General features: G+C 37.6%; 1 protein-coding gene across 3 annotated transcripts in view; it reads right to left on the bottom strand.

Moving 5' to 3' along the window:
- The window catches only part of spock3 (SPARC (osteonectin), cwcv and kazal like domains proteoglycan 3), a 126,616-nt gene extending 120,469 nt beyond the window's left edge, over positions 1-6,147 (bottom strand). Inside the window, exons 1-2 of one of the 3 annotated variants that reach the window (XM_012967860.3) lie at positions 6,004-6,147; positions 5,706-5,894 (exon numbers count right to left, since the gene is read on the bottom strand). In XM_012967860.3, the coding sequence (XP_012823314.2) occupies positions 5,706-5,894 (189 nt within the window). In that variant the 5' untranslated portion in view covers positions 6,004-6,147. 3 annotated transcript variants of the gene reach the window in all.
- Between the last annotated feature and the right edge of the window lie 14,733 nt (positions 6,148-20,880).

Below are 20,880 nucleotides of genomic sequence, written 5' to 3'. Positions count from 1 at the left end.
TTCTCCAGCAGAATCCTGCATTGTAATCGGTTTCTTTATATTTAAAGGACATATCAACCCAAAAAATAATTTTTAGTCTAATAAAAGAATCGAAATTCTAAGCAACTTTCCAATATGAATTTATTAAAAATGTTTTGTAATTGCTGTTGAAAGCAGCATATGCTAAACTCCTGGTTATGACTTTTCAAACAATGTTGCAAAGGCCAGTCTCCTCCAGTAAGACGGGTCTGTCAGTCTACTGGCTTTTGTTACATTGCTTCAAAAGCCAGAGCCACCAGAGCAGAGAATACTGCTTGTAAGAACTATACTATATACAAATAAACCATTACAAGTTTGTAATGAATATTTTTTGGGTTAACATGTCCTTTAATTTTGAAATTTCACATAGGGCTAGTCATGTTCTTCATTTCCCAGTGTGCCACAGCAATGCAACTTGCACTCTGATAAACCTCAGTCTCTATTTACTACTGTGCTGCAAGTTGAAGTAATTTCACCCCACTCTTCCCCCTCCCCAGCAGCTGATTCAGCAAAACAATGGCCAGGTAACAAGAGAACAGCTTCCTGACACCTCTGCTTAGGATTCAGTAGCCTGAACCCATAGTGCCTCCATGGGCTAATAGAACTGCTGGTACTGTTATGAAGTTTAGCGAGAGGGTGAACAGGCAAAATTGCTTATACACAGGGCTGCCAAAAACCAACCTCTGCAAGTGGTAACATCTTGGGAAGGTCTTGTCCCATTTAAGCAAGATAATGCCACAATTAGTACAATTATGCCCAATTAGTTTGTAGATATGGGAGTGGCAGAAGTTGTCTGGCCAGCAATCCCTTCCCTCAACCTAAAGAATACTGTCATGATTTTAATTTTTTTCTTAAACCAACAAATATATTTTTTCAGCAGCCATCTCAGTGCATTGTGCCCGATTCTGAGCCAGCACTTCACAACACAACTGCTTTCAGATACCCAATTGTTTCACCTACCCCATGTAAATGGAGGAGTCATGAGACAGATTTGGATGTTTTACTATTAAGTGCTATTCTGATAGCACAGGTGTCAGGGAGCTGCTATTTTGCTACCTTTTCAATGTTCTGCTCATGGGGGGGTGGTGTCACTCCAACCTGCAGTGGAGCAGGAAGTGTGACTGATGTTTATCAAAGCACGTGGCCATGGACACCTGGGAATGAAGAACATAGCTAACCCCATGTGAAATTTCAAAATTAAAAATAAAAAAAAAGATTTTAATGTAGGATTCTGCTTCAAATTAGAGTGATATCACCCCCCTCCCCCACACCCGCCCCCCACCAGCCACCTATCAGCAGAACAATGGGAAGGCAGCAAGATAGCAGCTTCCAGTAGGTATCAGAATAGAACTCAATAGTAAGAAATCCAAGTTCCGCTTGGGACTCCTCCAATTACATGGGAGTAGGAGAAACAATAGGTTACCTGAAAGCAGTTCTAATGTGTAGCGCTGGCTTTTTCTGAAAGCTCTGACTCAGGCACAATACACTGAGATGGCTGCCTACACACCAATATTACCACTAAAAAAATTAATTTGTTGGTTTCAGAATAACATTTTAAATGGTAAAGTGAATTATTTGCTATGTAAACGGTGTAATTTAAAAATAAAAAGTACACCTTAAAAAAATCATGACAGTATCCCTTTAAATATGTGCCCGATTACAGCTGGACCAAATAAACCAATATGCTTAGTACCTTACTTCTTAAAGGCACCTCCAACAATAAATACATTTTCTTTTTTAAGGCTGTGTGCTATCTTCATTTTCCCTTTACTAACTGTTTGACTTTGCCCTTTCAGTTGTTTAGAAAGACAACTGGAATATTAGTCTATAGGTCCATTATCAAACCCATTAAATCAGATTATTATATTAAAATTACATGTATTTTAAAAGCCATATATTCTTTATTATAAAGTAGGGATGCACCGAACCCACTTTTTTGGATTCAGCCGAACCCCCGAATCCACCCCCGACGGATTCTGCCGAATCCCGAACCAAATCCTAATTACCATATGCTAAATAGGATCGGTAAGGGCTCTAATATACTGCGCGTGCAGCGAACATTTCCCCCCCTACCATTTAACCCTTCCAAATGCTAATTTGCATATGCTATTTTATGCTAATTAGGATTCGGTTTGGCCAGGACCGTGGATTCGGCCGTAGCCAAATACATCAAAAAAAGCCTGGTGCATCCCTATTATAAAGACTTACTGGGTGTGTTTGAATCCTTAGAACTTCTGTCTCACTTTACGCACAAAAGTTCTTTTTTGACTAGACATAATGAGCTCTGTTTAAAAGCTCCAACCTTCCTCCAGTTGCTGACTGTGACTCAGACTTTCAGATAAGAGTATATTACACAGCAGGTTTGACTGTAACAATTGTTGATGAACCCCCTTCTCCCACAATTACTCTGAAGAACCAAAAAGGTAACATCCAAGTTTAAAATGAAAGTACTTTTAATGTCACTGTTCTGTGACATTGAGGTTTTTTTTGTTTTGTCTTAAATCAGTTTGAGCAAAGTATGCACAACACAAGTCCTATGGATTGAACCCTGATGTATAGTGTGCCCTCACTTTAACAGCATGATCTTACTATAGGTTAAATTATATTTCCAACTAAATCAAGTTAATGTGAGATCAGCCCTACTGTCCTTTCCCCAGCATTTCTAGAAGAGCCTTAGGAACATGATGTTCCCTTACAAGTGGCCATTAATGAACATTGTCAGTATTCAGAACAGGCAGTAAAAAGACCTGGCAGTCTGCTAGAGTTCCAAAGATTTCTTATAACTATGTCAGAATGTTACTTTTTGCAATATACCTAAAAAAATTAGGAAAATGCATATTCTGCAGACTCAGTGGCTCTTTTATAAAGCAACATCAGTTTCATGATCCAAAGTATGCTACAGCACTGTAAAGTAATATTCTCACTGCATTCCTGGCACAGTCGATACATGCAAACTCCATGGAAAAGGCTATTCAGCATAATTAAATAACTGATGTATTGAATGCTTTGTGTATAAAAGAAACTGCCTTGCTGCCGAGTCCATATAGGTTTTATTTTAAGCATTTGATGTTGAAAAAAAACTTTATCCAGTCTTATTAAACTAATTTCGTCTTTCTAATGAATTCCCTTGGGACAAGAAAAGCAATTCACTCTTAATTGATTATATCAATCCAGATTTACTATAGATTACAATTGTTCTGCAACTTTTTAAATGCTGGAAGCAAACAGCAAATGGCAAATATATTATAAACACGCTGAGAACAAACACAATTTTTTAGCTCACTGAAATAACAGAGTAGATTAAGAACTAGACTGTTGCAAATTTTAAGTGGGTCATTTTGTTCTGGAATTTCACATTATTTTATTACAATGCCTTTTAGAATAATAAATAAATTACTCCTGGGGGAATTCAACTATTAACTAGAGCTCTGCTCAGAGTCTATCACCCCCCACCCTTCCCATATTCACAAAGTGAATGCAAACAGAACACTTTGGAAAAAGTACTTGCTCTGTGTTTGATTAACACAAATTTAAATACAGACTGATACAATGATGAAATAGCCTGTAATTCTTGACCTATCTACCCCTTCATTCTCAAAGCAAAGGCCAGGTTTAATAGGAAGGTTGTGAACCCAAGAAAGGAATGTTACTTACTCACTTTTGCCTTTAAAGGGATGAGTCGGGGTGGGGGGGGGGGCTGGCAGTCCCTCCATGAATGCTAGGGGCTGTAGCCAAACTACTACTGTAAGCACTGAAGGGCCACAGATGAAACATATATTTTGGGAGACATAGTTAATACTCCATTACCTCCCTCTGAAAGCTTCAACCTAAGGAGGCAGAATGCACAGATGCATACCCAGGACTGCTTTACACATCCCAGAAATTGCCTATGTACTTAATACTGCAGTTTTGCAGTTTTAACACCCAGGAACCACTCTACATAACTCAGGTAGTGCAGTGTTTTGTAGTTTGCAAATCCAGGGACCATTCAACACACAACTCTCTACTACAGTCCTGCAGTTCGCACACTGGCAGACCACTACTACATAAGCAGATGCCTATGTGTTCACTTCTGGAGTCTGCATATCCATGGGCCATTCTATATAACCCAGATAGTACCTCTGCTCAGTTATGCAGATGGCACACCCAATGAACATCATACATAACCCAGATAGTGGTGATGTCCTCAGTTCTGCAGTTGGCACCCCAGAGACTGTTCTACATAATCTACATAGTGCTCATATGCTGAGTTCTGCACTTTGCACGTGCAGGAAGCACTCTACATAACCCAGATAGTGCCCGTGTGCTCAGTTCTGCAGTTGGCACACCCAGGGAGCACTCTACATAACTCACATAGTGTCTATGGGCTCAGTTCTGCAGACTGTACTCCACAAAACTCAGAGAGTGCCTATACACACCATTCTACGCTTTGCACACCCAGTGACCACCCTGCGACCACCCTACATAACCCAGATACTATAATGCCTATATGTTCAATCCACATACCCAGCACCACTCTGCATAACTCAGAAAGTGCACGTGAGCACAGTTCTGCCATTTACACAATCAGGGACCACTGTCAATAACCCAGATAGTGTCTGTGTGCTCATTTCTGCAGTTGGCACACCCAAGGACCGTACTTTGCATAACCCAGATAGTGTCTATGTGCTCAGTTCTGCAGTTTGCTCCCAGTGCCATAACCCTTTCATGCTCCCCCAGCCCTGTACTTATCAGTGTCATAGTGTGTTGCAGCAGATTCTGAAACACATAAAAAGGCTTAATTACTAGGTATGACTAAATCATGGCTCATAGCCTGACACTTGCTCATGCAGAATAGGCCAGGGTACAAAGCAAAATCTGCTGCCACACAAACCCATAATAAAGAGCACCTGGGAAGAATTGTTTAAACATTGTTCCTGCAAGATTAACCCCTTTATCATCAATACGAGCAGCCTCATTTAACTGTATACTTCATTTGGAAGAGATACTTCAGGATTTTATACAGTCATGACAAGGGAACTAAAATACTGCATGACAAAACAAAGAAATACGAACATCGGATTGAAGCAATCAACAAATTACAGCAATTAGGTCAATTTCCACAGATGGAACTAGCATGGAATAATGAGGAAAAATTCTTGTCACAAGGCTGTTTTCTTTAACTGGAGTTTTTTTCTCATAATTAGCAGCTCATTAAAAACAAACCATTATCACTTACTGCAGTTATGTCCAAACTGCAAACCTTTACCTGTCATTGAACTAAAACTCCCTGCATGCCACAACATGCAAAGCTGTCAGGGGGTTTTTAGGGGTGGTAGTTCAACAACATAAGTGCCCAGGGGTTACATATCCAGCAGGACAGCATCTGTAATGATATGGATGGACATGCCTTGCAGTTGCACCAGACATCCATAAAAGAAGAAAAATATGCTGCGGAGTAGCACCGGCTATATTGTACATTACTGTGGCATGTATCATTCGTAGGGATCCTGCATTTGGTAAGGAACAAACGCCCTGTCCTCCAGTGCTATAGATCAGCATCATGGGAACTGGTAAGGGCATTTAATGGCAAATGACAGTAGTGACCCCTGTGCCAAAGAAATGCCCTCAGCCTAAATGCACTAGAATGCTTGCTGCTCCGCAAATCAAGGACCCCTAGAGGGAATTGCAACGAAATCTGAACTTACATCTCGAAATCGATTCCAGTGGCCAGCAGCATCCTTGTCATACTGGGACACAGTGGTTAGCCATTGTTTATCATCCAGAAAATTGCCTCTGTCCGACCTGCCAGTGGCGGCTGCGGCTGCTGCTGCTGCTGCTGCCAGGACCTGACTGCAGGCTGCTGCACACACAAAAACCAAGGCTACCTTCATCATCTGCCAGAGACACAAACGGGGGAAAACCATGATCAGACTGGAGACAGTGGGGCTGGATGGGGTCTGGGCAATCGGATGAATGGCAAGTGATAGGTAATAGTCTGATCACCTTGCTAGAGAAACCCTGCACTCTTCCTCCACCTGATAACGCAACTCGCCGCTGCCAACTAACAAGGACCACTGCTACTGCTGCTGCTGCTGCTGCTGCCTGCGCTTGTCTCCTCTCACACAGCTCTGTGCCAAAGTCTCTATCCTGCCGCTCTGAGAGCCAGACTGCCTAGTGGGCGGGGCTTGTGCTGTGAACGAGCAGGAACAGCTTCAGGGTCCTAAGTTTGTGTTTCACTCAACTGCCCTCAGTGCTGTACTGCCGAGTACAAATCCAAAGTCAGTCAGCATAATGCTAAATATCACGTTTACTGACATATTAGAGGTGTTATTAGGAGATTCACCATGGAATGATAAGCTGAAAAGTTTACAGTCCAGCTGTGAGGTACACAAGTGATAGGTAGCCATGATGCTGGCATCCCCACAGAGTTGCACCTCATTACTAATTTCATTAGATTCATTATCAAGCTACTTGTTTATTGGCATGTGTTGAATTGGCAGGCTACCCTGCTAGAATATCACCAAGCATAGTCCTCTCTGGGACATGGATATCTGGGTCTCTGATGCTCCCTGGGGGCCCAGTCCAGGGGGCACATTTACTAATCCACGAACGTCCGAAAAGCGTCCGAATGCGTTTATTTCGTAATGATCGGTATTTTGCGACTTTTTCGCAAATTGTCGCAAATTTTTCGAGCGCTCAATACGAAGAAGTCGCGACAATTCGCGAAAGTCGTAATGGCTATGCAAAAGTCGCAACAATTCACGAAAGTCATAATGGCTATGCAAAAGTCATGACAATTCACAAAAGCATAATGGCTATGCAAAAGTCGCAACAATTCCCGAAAGACATAACGGCTATGCAAAAGTCGCGACAATTCGCGCAAGTCGTAACGGCTACGAAAAAGTCGCGACGGTGACGAAAAAATCGCAAAAAATAGGAAAAAGTCGCAAAATGTTCGTTTCCAATCCGATTTTTTCCCATTCGGGATTCGGATTCGTGGATTAGTAAATCAGCCCCCAGATGTGGAAATTGCAATGCACAGTTACACAGTATGAATGCTCTGTGTGATTTTAGATCTATTGCTTGTGAGCTCATTTCAGCAGGTAGGGTTGCCACCCAGCTGGTATCTGACCAGCCTAACCGGCAAATCTCCAGCTAAGCCCCGTGCCGGTATCACAAATTTACTGGCAATATACCGATGGGTAAATTTATACGACTGGCATCCCTACCTGACTTGCTCTTTGGCCAATCAGCAATTTTTAAATAGAGAGTGACCCCGCCTCACATGCCCATTTCACCACCCCATATGCCCATTCCTCTGCATAGCTCACCCATTTCCCTGCCCCGTGACATAATCGGCCACCCCCAAGTGACATCACTACACAGCCCCCAAACCCGAAGGCTGATATTGTAAAAAAAAAAAAGTGGTGACCCAATGAGCAGGGCTCTCTTTACCTTTTGTATCGGTCATATTTTTGTATATGATCTGTATGGTTTTGAGTTGTATTAAAAGGGACATAGATTCATGGGAGGAAAGGATCATTCTTCCACTTTACAAAGTACTGGTAAGGCCCCATCTAGAATATGCCCTGCAGTTTCACTCTCCAGTGGCTGACTTTTAAACAAGTAAGAAAATACAGGTTATTGAAAATAGATTTTAGTACAAGTTGATCCTGGGGTCAGAAAGGATTTTTTTCCCCCTATGAGAACCATGCAAGAGGCCTCAGAAGAGTTTTTTTTTTTTTTTTTTGCTTTCCTTTGGATCAACTAGCAGTTACTGTAGGTTTTATATAGTGTGAGAAATGCAATGGAAAAAGATCATTATTTGGTGTATTTCCATAAGTGTTGAAGGTAGGATACAAGTAGCACCAGGTAAAATTTCTGGTTTTGCAGCAGAAAATGCTGTGTTCAAGTTATTGGCTTAGGAAAAGCCAAATTAATAGGTCCCTGGAGTGAATGGAGGAAGAGTAGGAAAGACCTTCAATTCCACACTCCGTTTATTGTTTTCAGTTGGCCAGCTGTAGGGAGCTGTCTGATTAGGTTGCAGGTGAGCAGCAAATAAAAGGGCTGTGAGATTTCACAGAAGGGGTTTTGAGTTGAAGTTGGTTCTTGACTCAGAGTAGGTCACTCTCAAGAGCAGGGCACAGAGCAGGGAGGCTGTCTGCCTGTGTTAGAAACTCCCCGAGGAGCTGGGGGTGCCTCCTGCCACTGCGAGGAGCAGAGGGAGTCGTGACCAGGCGGATAAGAGCTGAGAAGAGTCAGCAAGGCTTAAGATAAAGCCTGAGTGTGAGTTACCCTGGAAGTTGAGAGTCCTGAAGACGGGACAAATCATATCCATGAACTGTATGTTGATGAACTGTGTTCCTTTAAGCTTTATGTTGGGATGAATTAGCCCTAAATAAATCTGTGTTTTGCCTGAAGATGTGGTGTCCCTGTCTCTATGCTCAAGATCTTCTGCGTACATGCGTACCTGCCTACCATAGCTAATTTCCCCAAAAAATTGCATGTACAGGCAGTCAGCATGTCACAATAGACATAAAAGTTTGAACTCAATGGACATGTGTCTTTTCTTACCAATTATCTTTAGTCTATACGCCCATCTATTGTACCGTACTGAGGAATAGGTTGGCCATTTATAAATAATAATATAGATATAACTACTAATGCACTTGTGTCAAAACATTTATGTAGGCAGCTGGAACATCTATTAACACTCATACAATGCAGGAAGGCAGTTGCTAGTTCCTGCAGTTCATTTTTTCACACCATATTAACTCCCCCTCCTATTTTTAATTCTCCTGTCATTTCTCATATACCCCCTTTTAGTCAATATACTCTATAGTAAAATCTTTTTAAGGTAAAGGTTGAGACTGTTTCTCAAAGACTTTTTAGGTTCCAAAATACAGAATAACCAATATCATGGGTCTGATGTACCACTGATTTTCATCCACTGGAATAACATAAAATAGACTGAAAACAGATTTTAATTTTTTTTTAATGAAATTGATTAAATGCCAGCAAATCTGTAATATTTTAGTAAATGTATTTGCTGCAGATGGCCCAAACATTTTATCTGTATTCAGATGATACAAGAATAAAAACAAATTAAGAACCCCTCATTCATACTGATCCATATAACCACGTGGCTGTATCTTTGAATCTATTAGTTAGAATGCTTGGACCTTTGTATTTTCCATATAAGTGGTCAAGATCATTTGGGCAGGGCCCTCTTCACCTCTTGTATCGGTTATTGATTGCTTTATATGTCACTCTGTATGTCCAGTGTATGAAACCCACTTATTGTACAGCGCTGCGGAATATGTTGGCGCTTTATACATAAATGTTAATAATAATAATAATTACTAATTCACCATTTATTAAGACAAATAAAATATGTAAACACATTTAAAAGCCAAGGAAAGGCTAATTCACTTTTTTTTTTATTGCAAAAAATGGACTGGTCCATTGGAATAAAACCGTCACGCTATTCACAGGTATCCCTTGCTTGGTCTTGAGCTTGCTCATGTGTTGAAGAGTAAAGATTCCTGATTTCGCTATTGCACATGTATGTGTAAATCAGCTCTAGTGATGCCTAAAAAAGGTAAGTAAAATCCTGAGGACAAAAAAACATATTGATTTGTATGTTGACTGTGCTAGGCTATAAATGCTATGGATTTGGTGAAAAAAAAGTGTTGAGATGTATAGTTTTCATAAATGCAAAATGTTAGCTGAGCATTGAAAAGTAACGTCAAGTATTTCTGTTCCATTTGGATATTTGCCCTATCATGCCTCACCGTTAAGTTGAATTGTACTTATACTGTGGGAAATGCTTACAAGTAGAGGTTTTTTGTATTGACATACTGTACTAACAGCACAAGCTCCCACGGGCTTGAATGAGGAAGTAGCTTTCAAATGCATCTTTTAAAAGGTATTTTGTAAGATAAATGTATCAGCCCTGCGGTCACTTAGAGATTGCACTTTATCACCTCGAGGGTGGTTGTAAGCTCTCCTACCCTCATAATATTATATACGTGCCGTACAGCTGGTATTAATAGCGGTGGAAATGTTATATAACTGTCACAGTTTGCTGAATTGTTTTTAATATCAAAATTATAATTTTACATACAATATCTGCTGAACATATACATGATAAAAATGAATGTTATAATAATGTTCATGCATTTGTTGCATAAATCATATGCATTAGAAATACAGTAGTATAAAATGTTTATTGTTATTATATCTGTTGAAGGATTATGGTTTTATCGTTATGCTGATGATATAGTATTTTTCCACCAACTTGACTACTGGAAGGTTTTCTGTAATCAGGCCCCCATATTAGACTGTCTGCTGAAAGATTTGTTATCCTTTGCTGTAGGACCATAGGCAATAGGACAAGTCTTCTCCAGGTTCCCTACAACAGGTACAGTTGTTTGTATTCCCTGTACCTACTTTTTACTTTGGAATGGAATGACATTAAAGGAGAACTAAGACATTAATTTAATATGGCTAGAAATGCATACTTGATATAATGAACTTACTGTATAAGCCTAAAGGTTCAATGATTCATGCATTCAGAGTTGTGGACAGGAGCTCCCCATCTTGGATTCTGTTAGATGTGTCAGTGACATGCAAATGCTCAGTGTGCTCTGGGAAGCTGTTGAGAAGCTGAGCTTAGTGTTCATCGCAAAGTAGAAAAGGAGGTTCACCAGTCATATAAACTGATGCTACAGGTGCTGGGTGTTAATTTATTGCTTTCCAAGTTGCCATGTAATGAGAATCTGAATTTATTAGTAATTATCCTAGCATTGTGACATTTATTCTTTATATATATAAGAATTATATTTGTGAGTTGATCCCTAAACTCAGGTAACTGACAGCAGCAGAGAGTATGTGCAATGAATAAGAAAAAAAGAAGATGGGGAGCTACTAGGGGCATCTTTGAGGCACAATTTAAGGCTGTGGTTGCTTTGGGCAACATAATGTGCAATATTTCTAAGCTATATGCTTGTTAAGCTTTAGTTCTCCTATAAAGAAAGAAAAGTACTGTTCAGTGAAAATCTCTTCCTTCTATGATATATCAAGTAAACTTTTAAAATACCTTTACTTCAGTCTATTAATGAAAATCTCTGCTGGATAACTTTGAGTCTGCATAGGGCAGTAGTGCAGCCAGAAACAAAAGCAATGAACACGTTTTATCTGAAAGTTACAAACTCTTCAGGCACTTTACTGAAGGTACTCGGCAACATAGCTTGGAAAAATATTATTTAGTCTCTGGCATAGAGATTATCTAGAGTCAGTAGTGCATATTAAAAAATAGTCTCTGGTTTTAGATCTCTCATACTCATTTGTAACGTATCCATGCTTTACTTTCCTCATTGCCCTAGCTTCTACCCAGACTTTTCAAAAGAGAAATTGCCTTACAGCTCCTTCAAACTTGTGCAGCTACATACATATATATATGTGGTTATGATAAACTCACATGCCTCATAGGATTGTATATGAATAACTAATTACATGGTAAAAAAAAATACATTTATAATTATATATTAAACATGTGGCCTGCTTTTAGTTTGCCAGTGAGTGTGTATTCCACCTTATTACTCTTTATAGAAAGGGTGTAGGTCTTCTGTGTAAGAATTTAATCTAAAAGTTCACATTAAAGTTCAAGTCTGGGACAACTAAAGTCCTTGCATATGTTCAGTAACAAAAAAAAGAAAAAGTTGGGAAAAACAAAACAAATAAATACATCTGCCGAGAGTGGAATACCTTTTTTTTTTTACTCATAAAGAAATATTATTAAATATCTGATTTTAGGATCCATCATTAGAAATGCAGGGTTAACATTTATTTACATTACTGGAATTAAATTTATTATAAATTGTTTCTCTAAAATATTACCAATATAGCTGTCTTGGTTACGTAATAAATTAATCAAAGCCTTAAGGCTTTACTCTATTGGGTATTTTATCCAATAATATCATGTCACGAAGTTAAAGAGCGCAGATTAATAATGTCAAAATAATTGTAATTAACTATGTTTTATATTACAGTATTGATATTGGAACTATTGAAGTAATCTTTAGATTTTATTTTCATTAAAAATTTGCAATATGTTTCAAATGATTAACCGCCGGTCATATTACTGTGTTGGCATTGACAAAGAGTTATTGTATTACACTAGATGGAATCTAAGTAATTACGGGCTCCTGTTATTTAAATGCCACTTTATGGGCCAATAATGGATAGTTTTCTAGTACTGTATGAATTTTCATGCAAAGTGTTACCAGAGCTCAAGCAAATGCTTTCTTAGCAATGCGGTGTTTAGCTCAATGGGTTGTCAGCCTCTGAAGAATAATGAAAATAATAAAAAATAGTTTTCAATGTGCTTTTTACAAATTCTCTGCATTATTGCTATTTTTATAGTTTGTCAAATAGGGCATTATTAGATGATGATTTTTTGATGTTTTTAATGTTTGTTACCCTCCATTCACCTCTGTGACAGTAGCATTATATTGTCTATGCATAGTGCCTTGGAATGTAACAGCTTACAGCCGGAAGTGCATAAGCAATAGACATGAAGTATACAGTCACTTTTTGCTTTTGAGCAGCAGAACTGTGCAAAGTAATGTACTTTTAGGGTGATATTATTGAAATATGAACATAAAGCTATATTTTGCATTATAATATAGCGTATGTTAATGCTAAGGAACATAGAATTATTAGGCTAATACAGCATTGCTTGGATGCAGTGAAGTATATTGCAATGCAACACCAGAAGTAATCCTGTAGAGCCCCAGGCATAATCCAATTATACAGATGCACTTTTTGTAAAACAGCATAGTTTATTAGGATAGAGCTAGCAAAACTGACTAGAGGTGCAGAATAAAAAGAGCAAACTCTGCAAATTCCTCTATAATACAACTGACCCACTGGATTGACTACAATCTAAGAACAGTGTTACATTCAAAACAGGTTATTCCTGCTGACATTTAGGGGCCCATTTACTTACTCACGAACGGGCCGAATGCGTCCGATTGCGTTTTTTTCGTAATGATCGGTATTTTGCGATTTTTTCGGAAAATTATCGCGACTTTTTCGTTACCAATACGATTTTTGCGGAAAAACGCGAGTTTTTCGTAGCCATTCCGAAAGTTGTGATTTTTTCGTAGCGTTAAAACTTGCGCAAAAAGTTGCGATTTTTTCATAGTGTTAAAACTTGCGCAAAACGTTGCGCCTTTTAAGTTTTAACGCTACGAAAAATGCGCAACTTTTCGCGCAAGTTTTAACGCTACGAAAAAATCGCAACTTTTGGAATGGCTAAGAAAAACTCGCGTTTTTTCTCGCAAATCGTATTGGTAACGAAAAAGTCGCGATAATTTCCGAAAAGTCGTAAAGGCGCCGAAAAAATCGCAAAAAATACGAAAAAGTCGCAAAATGTTCGTTTTCCAATCGGAATTTTTCCAATTCGGATTCGAATTCGTGGGTTAGTAAATCAGCCCCTTAGGGTCACTGCAGGGCACACTGCAGCACCCAGACTGAAATTACTGGCCAAAATTCTTTCTTCTGCCAATAAGCATATATGGGGTGACCCATTGCTTTTCCTTCTGATGTTACAATTAGCAGTATTTTCATAGCTGCAACAATGTTGCAGGTGTGATATTACCCTTTGACCTCACACTGTTTTGTTGCTTTTAATGTTTTAAAGGGAGAGAAGTACCGTGGTAAAATCCTAATTTAACCATCTGGTAAATTGATGTGACACCAGCTGTTTTAATACAGAAGCTTGCTTTGCTTTTGGAGGCTAATTTATTATTAGGGACAGCATTCCCTTTCCAATAGTTACAAACCTTATATAACCATATGTACATAACTATGTTCTTATTAACCATGGTAACAGGCTCTGATACATTAAGGGGGCAGAATAGCAAGTATAGAGTGCAACTTGCACCCCCTGATGTTTCTGGCCCCCATATCCTAAATGACATGCAAGGTAAGGGCATGCTCAGGGACACCCATGTCCAGCCTATGTGCTCCCCTGGCAGGTGCTAAGAGCACTGCACACATAAACTCTTTCCATTCAATAGGGAAAAATAACAAATAATCCCCCCCCCTCCTTCTGCCCCTTATACATGCTCACCCCCAAAGGAAATGATCCCTCTTAGTTATCAGTTACTTATAGTTTTAATTTGCATTTACATTTTGATCCTTCCAAAAGAATATCAATGTTAGCTCTTATTCATTTGCTTTTATATAAAAAAATTTAATTGTTCCTTTATATGCTGTTGCAACAGGTTACTGGCCTCTGTTGTTGCTAGGTAAGCACCCAGTTGTCTTTGAAAAAGACAAATACAAGGGTGAAGTTAAAGTAGGTAACCTTATGATAAGGTACAAAGGGCAAGAACAGGAAAAGGAAATTAACCACATTTACATCACAGGATGGGATGCGCATCTGCAGTATGTTCACTTCTTGAGCTTCGTAACACAATTTGTCCAAGGAGAGCAGTTAGAGCACCACATTTCTTAAAATGTTTTTATTTGGGCAGGGCTCTCTTCACCTCTTGAATCAGTTATTAATTGCTTTATATGTTACTCTGTATGTCCAATGTATGAAACCCACCTATTGTACAGCGCTGCGGAATATGTTGGCGCTTTATAAATAAATGTTAATAATAATGATAATAATTAACTTTAGGGTAGCATATCAGCTCTGTAAGCTTAGTGACACTTGAAACATTGCAGAGCTGTTATGCTACTGTAAAGTTAGTAAACTAATTTAAAAAATTTGGAAGTGCTGTTGTCAAGAAAGTTAAGTAATCAGGACACAGGCTAGAGGACAGGGCAAAGGAATACACCCCAAGATACTATGAAGCTAGACCAGTGCTGTCCAACTTGTTACATATAGTGGGCCAATTATTTCTGATATGATTATGTTATACAGTTAGAGTATGTCTATGGAGCAGACTGGCGGCCATAAAAAAAACTTTGTAGGATCACATTGTCCTCCAGCTGGACAGCTCTGAGCTAGACCATCAATGACAAATGAGGTGTTGTTGACTTGGTTACAGGGGAAAACTGTGGTATCTACCAATAATAAGCACCTGGTGGCAACTAAAGTGAAACTTGAAGCTAATTGCCAGAACCAGAGCCACCCAGAGGTGTGCTTTAAGCAACATTTTAAGTGTTTAAATGGGTTAAACTGTGAGAAAGAGAAATCACTAATAATCAGATGTCAAATAGCTATGTGCATTTTACTATAAAATGTGGCCTCCACAGGGGCTAAGGTCACACACCCTACTACCAGTTGTTTATATATACTATATATATATATAGGTGTCCAGAGTGCCACAACTAGGGTATGTGACATTCCATCTATGCACAGATTTAAAAGGGTTACTGCTTGTACTGCTTGTCATTTTCTGCCAGAACATACCATTTCCATGTGCAGGAAAAGATACTAGGGGATCCCTGGCAGTAACACCATCTCAAGACAGGTGTTAATTTCTGGCTGAACAGAAGTATAGGTGCTAGATGCAAATTTCAAAAAGTGTGTATAGGCCTAAGCACTTTTGTTTATAGAGTTTTTCAAACATATTTTGTAATTGTTTATAAATGAGCACTTTCATGTATATATAAAGTTTCAAACTGTTCCTGTTTATATAATAGCCATTCTGCCTCATGAATGTGTATGTTTTGATAAAATCATTTACCTTTGAACATTTTAAAATTCACTAGTAAATTGATATATATTCCCACTTCTCTTTATTATATACCATAACATTTATAGTTATCATATAATTTCCTATCATAGTGATTTCTATTTCCCCCATCATAGTTTAACAGATCATCATTCCTTCTAATGTTAACATAGTAACATAGTAAGTTGGGTTGAAAAAAGACATACGTCCATCACGTTCAACCATAATTGTTACAGAGTTTTCACAAGACCCCTTAACACAGAGATATTGAATGTTGATTTTTTAGACACATCTTTATTGGGACACACATGAAGGAGAAATGGACAAATAGATACTTTTAATTTCACCTGAAAAAACCACATGGTTATAGAGTTTTCTAGCTTGTTAACCAGGGAGTGAGGCATCTTAAAGAGGGGCCTGAAATGTGTTTATCTATAACTTTAGGTGATCTTCAAATTCCATATTGTATCCCTTTTTGGTTTGGTATGTAAGTATGCATTCTTACCTTAAACCTGCAAAGATTTTTATTTTTTTGTCGGGGAAAAAGAAAAACCCAATTTGCATGAAGCGTGCAATCTGGATGAGAAACCACGTGAGAGTTTGGGAACTGGACTGCTCGAGCATTCTTAAATCTTCCCCTTAGTAATAAATATGCATATTTCAACCCACAAAATAATAAAGGAATTCTTTCTACATTTTTTACATGTCTAGCCATTTGTAAATACCCTTTGTAAAGCCTTCTCTACTAGTCTAGGGGGCTGATTTACTAACCCACGAATCCGAATGGGAAAACGAACATTTTGCGACTTTTTCGTATTTTTGCGATTTTTACGTAGCCGTTACGACTTTTTCGTAAATTGGCGCGACTTTTTTGTAACCATTATGACTTGCACGAATTGTCGCGATTTTTCCGTAGCCGTTACGATTTGCTCGTATCTTGTCGTGACTTTTTTGTATTGAGCGCTAGTAAACTGCGGGCAAAACTTTCAGACTTAGCATGATTTTGGAAGCCTCCCATAGGACTCAATGGCACTCTGCAGCTCCAACCTGGCCCAAGAAAAGTCATTATACTGAAGCTTGAATGAATCCGAAACTTTCGTACTCGGCGCGAAGGCTACAAAAAAGTCGCGACAATTCGCGCAAGTCGTAACGCTATGAAAAAGTCGCGACATTTTGCGAAAAAGTCGTAACGGCTACGAAAAAGTTGCGACAATTTCCGGAAAAATCGCAAAATACCGATCATTACGAAAAAATTGGATTAGTAAATGTGCATGAATGCATATTTCAGGTTTACAAATGAAACCGAAATCAGATACAATATAGAATTTGAAGGTCACCTAAAAACACATCAAATAATGTCTTGTATTTACCAAATCATCTATCTCTAGCTCTACATTGAAGAAATTCCACAATTTTAATTACCTAGTGAGGAAACATTATTTTTGCTGGTGTAGGTGCAGTAATGTCCTTCTGTTACCTGCATAGTTCAAGGAATAAATATTTCCTGTTAGTGTTAAGTTTACTGACCTTGAATTTCTTCTTCCCAGTGAGGTATTTTCCAGTGAAGACACCTTTCTTTACTGTAAACATCTGTCAATTGTTCCTCATTTGTTTGAACAAAACAAAATTAGGCATTCTTTATATAATTTCTCTCTGTAGCAGCACTAATTATTTCAGACATCTCATCTTAGTTTCAGTTGGTCCCACAATCATTTGCCTCTAGTTAGTTAATCTCAGCATTACTTTAATATGTAGACAGAATGCACAAATTAGACTGCTGTAATCTAACAGACTGTTACTTTACTTACTTACTTTACTGGGCCTTAACTGCTTATATTATTGAATGCGTAAAACCCAATACAGTTTAGCAACTTACTTCTTTTTCTTCTTTGTTTGGGGGACAAACAATTTCATGTGTCTCACAAAATGAGTGGTAATAGAAAACAGCTTTCTGTATAGGTCATTTCTAAAGAGCTCCTGATATGAACTGCACTGAGTGCCTATATCAGAATAAGCTGGGAGAAAAAAGAATAATTGCTATTCTCAAATGTTCCAGTATAATATATAACATGACATTCTTTGGAAATTCTAAGAGGGTTATAGCATTGTGTACCAAAAGCATTAACCTTATCACTCTTGTCATGCTGCAGAAATGTCCTGTTATGTGTCAGTGCTCTATATTTCTACTATAGAACTGAACTAAATTCAACTAGTATTCCTGGAATTAACAAGGTAAAACACATTTTCTGTTTGAAAGGTAGATTCCACATTGAGTGTATCAAGAATAAATATGCAATATATATCTCTTAAAAGGAAGGCAATAAAATCTGATTAGGAACAGAGTCAGATTTTTACTTTGTAAAGTGCCCTTGAGGTCCACTATACAAAAGTCAACATCAAGCAAATGACATATAAGGATAGTGAAACACAGTGTATAATCCCTAGTGGAAAACTGTAAGCATACCGGTCTAAATTGGCAAGTGTTTTGTCTGAATACAGAATGTTGCCATTAAGTGTGTCAAGGAGCTACATAAAAGAAACAAGGAATAACACCTTGGGGATAATTTTATAACAGATACAGAGATATATTATTGGTTTGTATATTCTACTGGACATGGCCACATTTAGCTGCTTTTAAAACCTTATTGCTGCAGTGTAGCTTTGTAGATTAACATTTCAGTCATATATAAAGATGTCCAAGGGACCAAAATAGATTGTGCATTTTGTGTATCAGAAGATAAATGGAAGGTGGTTTGCATGTAACAGTAACTTTACTTCCTATCTTCATTTTGGTTCCCTTATCTTTTACTGCGAGGGGAAAGAGGTGAATTTTAGGGTTTACTTGCCTATTGCCTTATATAGGCAAAAATGTATCATATAATTGCTGTTAGGTGAGCAGAAATAACTAGTCATATGTTGTATATTTAATTACTACCACAAAGGGTTGACAGATGACCAAGCCTGGATACAGTGGTAAATGAATGTCAAACTGGGAATTAAAAGCTGTGGTAAAAAAATAATTAACATCTGGGGACTGATTCACACAAACATGTACCTGTAAAATTTAGGGACAAAGATAGATGGATTCAAATATTGAATATAATGAGCATGTTGTGTTCTGGTGTGCTCTAGAATAATCTAGAAAATGTTATTTCATACTCTAATTCAGAAAGCTTACTGACATACAATAATATAATATAATATAATATAGAATTTTACTAATTTCTGTTAGGTACCACATTCCATTCCAGTATGCCAACATCTAAAAGAAAATGGCAGATTATTATTATTTTCAAAACACAAATACATAGATCTATGGAGCTTTTCTTTGTTAAGCATTGATAAATTGCTAAGGAGGCGTAATATATTTTAAGCATAACAGCTTTCAGCAAATATTACTGCAACACACTGCACTAAAGGACTGATTTATCAGAACCTAAGATGAAAAGTATATTCATTCATGATAAAAAATGATTTTCCTTAATGAAATGTTGTTTCATTTAAAAAAAAGGTCCTCAAACCTAGCAACTTATAAGCACCATCATATGTTTGAATATGTTTGAATAAAAATCTTTTGCTAGGTCCACTTTTTTTTAGAACTCTCAAGGGTTGCTAAATATTTCTCCCATATAACATAAATGCATGATGGTGATTATTCACTATGAGGCATGTAAATCAGTAACTGAGAAACTCTGTGATTTTGCTTACTTTTTTCTCATTGAGAACTCTTGTACCATTTCTTGTGTTATTTTGTGCATCAATTTTCTTAGGCACCCAAAAACATTTGTTGAGTTGCATAAAGTTCCCAAAGACTTCTGTTGAATTAATTTACTAACCCAACAGAAAAATTAAGTAAAACAGCTGTCAGAATTATTTAATAAAAGTATTGGCTGGTGTGTTAATCGTGCCCATTGGACAGAATAATTAGAAGAAAATGGTGGCAAAAAAAAGAAAAGTGATAAATTATGGAGATATCTTAACTTGTGAGAAAAACTCGAGCTACAAGAAGTTTTTTGACCTATCACTATTGTTTTGCAAAATACCTTCTAGATCCATTAGTGGTATCAAAGAAGTTGCCACCAACGGGATGTGATGAATGTGATGAATCAAGGAATCAAGAGCTATAAGTAGCCAAAGATTTGGTGAGCCTCACTGAGACATCTATCCCAATGCATCAATCACTAATTGCATTACCCTCTAATTGCAAAGGACCTCTCCTTGGTCATTCCTAACAGCATTAATGTGTAATTCATTAGGTGTCCATGTCGGTGTAGGTGCATCATACAACAAGAATCTTGATGGTAACACTTCTTCAAGGTAGATGTAAATGTAGTATAGATTCTAGAGCAACTTTTCCCTGTTTAAGGGTATTTGAAAGTCACCAAAAGGTTCTGTGATATATATTTAACCATTTACACAACTCTTTAGTATTTTTATATGCTTATCTTTTTAATAAGGGGGTATTTATAATATACAGAAATAGCTTTGGTTTAGGGATGTGGTATAGGAAAGTGCATGTAAATTAAAACTACAGGGAGCTGAATGGCTGCTAGCTTTTTTTATAGGTAGCAAAAACAGACCACTGAGATTTTTATGTATGTATGTCTAGGATATAAATGTCAGTTAAGTACAAATAGTAAATGTGTCTAGAAGGTGGCAACATCATCAGTAAATTGTATATGTCACTCTCTGAATTAAAAAAAAATGTGCTAAACGTATGAATATATTTAACAGTATATTTAACGCTTTAAGATATTATAAATATCTAGGTAGATACTGTAGACAGATATAGATGACGATAGATAGATAGATAGATAGATAGATACCTTATTTTAACATTGTCATTTGGCCATATTTACGTACAGAATGAAATGCATTTGTGCTGACACTGGAGGGTTTTGAATTATTAATATGGACATTCTGGAGTTGTTTAACTGGCATTCTGTTAAAAGAAAACCATAGGGTCACAAAAACCCATATGCTTGCCAAACTATCTATGCACTGCTATTATATACTGCACTCTTGCAAAATTTGTTTTGGTAAGTGAGTAATACAAATTTTTCAATTTCATTTAATAATCAAGGCTACATTGCATGGCATTCAAAAATGAATACCAGAAACATTACTATCACAGTTCCGACCCGAACAACATGTCATAGATAATTATATTTAAATATAAGAA

This window comes from Xenopus tropicalis, chromosome 1 (genome assembly GCF_000004195.4).
Source record: "Xenopus tropicalis strain Nigerian chromosome 1, UCB_Xtro_10.0, whole genome shotgun sequence".
NCBI lineage: Eukaryota > Metazoa > Chordata > Amphibia > Anura > Pipidae > Xenopus > Xenopus tropicalis.
The sequence above is the reverse complement of the archived record's forward strand: the minus strand, read 5'-3'. Positions and strand labels throughout refer to the sequence as shown.